The 4,037-nt window shown below is 33.2% G+C and overlaps 1 protein-coding gene across 1 annotated transcript; it reads left to right on the top strand.

The window, feature by feature from the left end:
* The first annotated feature begins 1,012 nt into the window (after positions 1–1,012).
* LOC132177996 (MADS-box protein JOINTLESS-like) lies at positions 1,013–1,483 on the top strand. Its single transcript, XM_059590467.1, has 2 exons — positions 1,013–1,191; positions 1,378–1,483. The coding sequence occupies exons 1-2, from the start codon at positions 1,013–1,015 to the stop codon at positions 1,481–1,483; spliced, it is 285 nt and encodes a 94-aa protein (XP_059446450.1).
* The last annotated feature ends 2,554 nt before the right edge of the window (positions 1,484–4,037 follow it).

Here is a 4,037-nt window from a genome sequence, read left to right as displayed (position 1 = left end):
TGACTTTCATATATATATATATATATATATATGTATGTATAGTAGTAGCTCCGGAATGGAGGAAAAAAAAAAAAAAAACAGAAAACACTCCTCAGGATGACCGGTACGAGGGTACAAACGTGTTATTATGCAGCGTGGCAATCTGTACAAAAGCAAAACTCACCATGAGTTCTTGCTTGACCAAAAACGGAACTTTTCTTTTTTTCCTTACAACAGGAAAAAAGAAAAAGAAAAAAATGCTTCATTCTGTCTATATCTCATTCATTCTCTCTCTCTCTCTGTCCCCATCTTAAAACATTTGGTTCTGTGTGAGACGTCAACACCTCTACGAACTCAATAGTAGGCTTGGATTGGTAGGGTTCATTCTTCTTCTTCTTCACTCCCACGGTGCTTCTTAAAGCTAGGGTTTCGTTTGAGATTCTAAGCTAAATTTGTCAAGGTGCAGCTGTTTATCCTGGTTTATGCAAAACCCATCTTTCTTTTTTCCTTTAATATTCTAACTCTACATTCCACTCTCTCTCTCTCTCTCTCTCTCTCTCTCCACCTTTTCTATTTGTAGAATGCTTGAAGACGGGTGGGAGATCTGCTAAATTCAGTTATTGTTCTGAAGGGTAGGTTAAATTTTAGCTTAGTTTTCATATTTTTCCTCCTTTTCTTTTTTTGGAGAGAGCAAGTGCAGTTTTGATTCTTTATTTTTTTAAAAGATCTTTCTTCTAGCTTTCTATTATCCTCTCTATAAGTTTTATATACTCTTTCTCTTTGTGAAAAGGACTGGTTTTCTTGTTCTTTTTTATTTTTATTTTTGTTAATGTTTTGATTTTCTATATGACTCACCCTTAATAAAGCTTCTCCCTTTATATACTTTTCATGTGTAGTGTAGGAGTTTGATTTGCTCTCTCTGAGATTCCTCTTTTGTGAAGGGTTATTATTCCTCTAGCTTTTGTACGAGGATAACATCTATATATCTCTTATTTCTTTCTCCATATCATTTTGTAAAGAGATTTTTGCAAAAATGAAGAGGAGGAGAATCGAGATGAAAAAGATCGACAACAGGGCTGCAAGACAGGTGACTTTCTGTAAGAGGAGGGGACTGTTTAAGAAGGCTATGGAGCTCTCAACTCTCTGCGATGCTGAAATTGCTCTCATTGTCTTCTCTTCTACTGGAAAGCTCTTTGACTACGCCAGCTCAAGGTTTCTCTCTCTCTCTCTCTCAAACATCTTTCTACTTATTGTATACATTTTGATCGTTTTATTCATGCATTCTTGAGAGAAAGAGAGAGAATATGTGAGAGCCAACTGCTCAAAATAAAAGATCCAAATTAAACAAGAAGACTGATCACTGAAAAAAACTACTACCGACTCTTATGTTTTCTGCAGACCACAATTATCTACTTTCACCCCTGAGATGTTAATATCACCTAGCTACTTTCTTATTCACTCCTCTGAATTAGATATTTGTGTTTCTGCACTTCATAAAATATAGCATACGTACGTACGAATGAACTAGATGTTGGATTTGAATGATGGAAAGGAGCAATTTTTTGGCCCATATTAATTAGCTAAATTTAAGAGAATTGTGACTCTTACACAAGTTGTTAGAGATGCAATTGGTTCACACACACACGCGCCCTATTAAAAATTTAAGTAAAAATTAAAAATGTATATGAAAATCACGTGTTCTAATTAAAGATGTGATAATTTAACTTATTAGATTGAAAAACCAACCCAATTTGAAATAAAACGTATTTATTAGTTATGAGAAAAATGGATCTACATCTATCCTTGGAGGGGGAAAAAAGAAAAAGAACATTTCTATATAGAAATGTTCTTTTTCTTGTTGAACATCTACACCGCTCACTAATTATTTGTTTATATAGTTAATTAAAGAATCAACTAGGCATATTCTAGTATATAAATTTCATTGTAATCACTCGTAAAATAATGGTTGGAATAATTGCCACTTGTTTGGATTGACGTGTACAAGTAACTGTGAAAATGGAACATATTTTGGGATTAAAACAGTTGATATAGAAGTGCAATTAAAGCACATGAATGATATATATGATGAACTAATTTAGAAACATACTTCGGGATTATTATGCTTTAGAAGACAAATTGTATTGTCTTGTTCATATCCTACTAATCGGGTTAGGTTTACTACAAGAAAATTGGTTTTTAACAACTATATTTTTAGCAACGATTCAAACATCGTCGTTATTGTTTACTTATCAATGATTATAATTTCTTGTCGTCACTAATTTCATACAAACAAAAAATTAAAAATTAGTGGTCGTTGATATGTAGTAACTAACACGGGAATAATTTTTTTCAATGCATGGACATAATAATGTTGATTCAAAAGATAGAACACCAATAACATAAGTACAATGTACGACAAATGAGTTCTTTCTACCACATTTATCTAGGAAAATCCTACTCGATCGATTGATTGAATGGGATAATCACTCCATGAATAGCTTTTGGCCAAGTCAAGTCAAGAAGCTTTAAATATGGAAGATATTTTAGCTACAAGACAAAATTAAGTGACTTACGTACGTAGGTTAAAATGGATACGCGTAAATTTGAGTGAGTCACCTTCATGAGTCATCATCTTACCACTTATTGGTTAAGTTTAATTACTAATTGCCTATAAAAACCACCCCACCCCCTTCAAGTCTGAGAGAAAGGAGCTGAGCTAGTGAGAGAGAGAAAAAGGGTCGTAGTGTGAATAGTGTTTAGAGTCCCGGGAATGCAATTTTTACAAATTAGCTCAATGAGTTTTTCTCATTGTGCTATTTAATTCTGTATGGGTCTGTTTTTTTCAAATTATGTCGTTAAAGGCCCAATATGCATGCTTATGAGATAAAAATAAGTAAAACGTGATATAAATTACTTTTACTTTTATTATACTTAGGATTGATCTTATATATGACTTTCATAAGTGATTGTATTTATTTTTATTGTCCTCACTATTATGAGTGATTATCTTTGCTTTTATTGTCCTCATTAGGAGTGACGCTCTTTACTTTTATTGCCCTTAAGACTATTATGAGTGATCATCTCAGATTAATGAAGTGATAGGTAATAACAAATATAAAAAGATGAGGGTCCTTAAATCATGCTTATTATCATATTGAACCATGCATGTAGTATAGTGGCACTACAAGAATTTTATTTATTTGTAACGGACCGTTAGTAACGTGTCAAGGCTTGACACGTTAGTAAAGTGTCAAGGCTGTATGTTCTATAGCTTGTAAGATACATTTCATTTCATTAGCACCAAATCTACCGTCAAAGTCTATTTTAAAAGTTGGTAATTTTCATCTCCACTTTCATTTTATGCTAAGGAAAACAGAGGAGGAAGGAACTGAATAGCTATTCGTTTGTTGTTTGAAGTATGCAGCAGGTGATTGAAAGACATAATTTGCATTCAAAGCATCTCAGCAAAATGGACAAACCATCTATGGAGCTGCAGGTTATATATATATATATATTTTGCGGGTGGATATATGTCCCTTTTGATGTTAGCATTTCATCATGTCTCTCAAGATAAATGAACAAATATTTTTAAGACGCAAAGATTTCAAACTCTGCATGTTTCTTTTCTCGGATGAGTAAAGATTGAATTAATAAGGAAAAGAAGAAGGAAAGAAGTTAAAAGAATAAAAGGCAAGGGGGAAAACTCAAGGCAGCCCCACCCAACCTTTACCTACAGGATGTTTAGAATTATTAACAACCATCTTGCATGATCCAGTGGAGTTCAGAATTGCTTGTTTGCTATCTCGTTCGATGTCTCATATGAATGAGGGATGATTTTTTTTTTTTTTTTTTTTTGGAGTTTATTGCAGTCTCATTCGAAGAAGTGATCTCGTATGAATGAGCTACTTAAGTTTTTGTTAAACCGACTTATTTCAGTTTTTTAGGAGTTTGTCTGCTATAAATGAGTAATGCTACACTTAGAGCCTGTGTTGAGTGTACGTTTGAGGGGTCTAAAAGTGCATTTAACACTGAAAAAAATCCGTTTGAAGAGAAAAGTT

Source organism: Corylus avellana, chromosome ca4, assembly GCF_901000735.1.
Source record: "Corylus avellana chromosome ca4, CavTom2PMs-1.0".
Classification (NCBI taxonomy): Eukaryota; Viridiplantae; Streptophyta; class Magnoliopsida; order Fagales; family Betulaceae; genus Corylus; species Corylus avellana.
The sequence above is the reverse complement of the archived record's forward strand: the minus strand, read 5'-3'. Positions and strand labels throughout refer to the sequence as shown.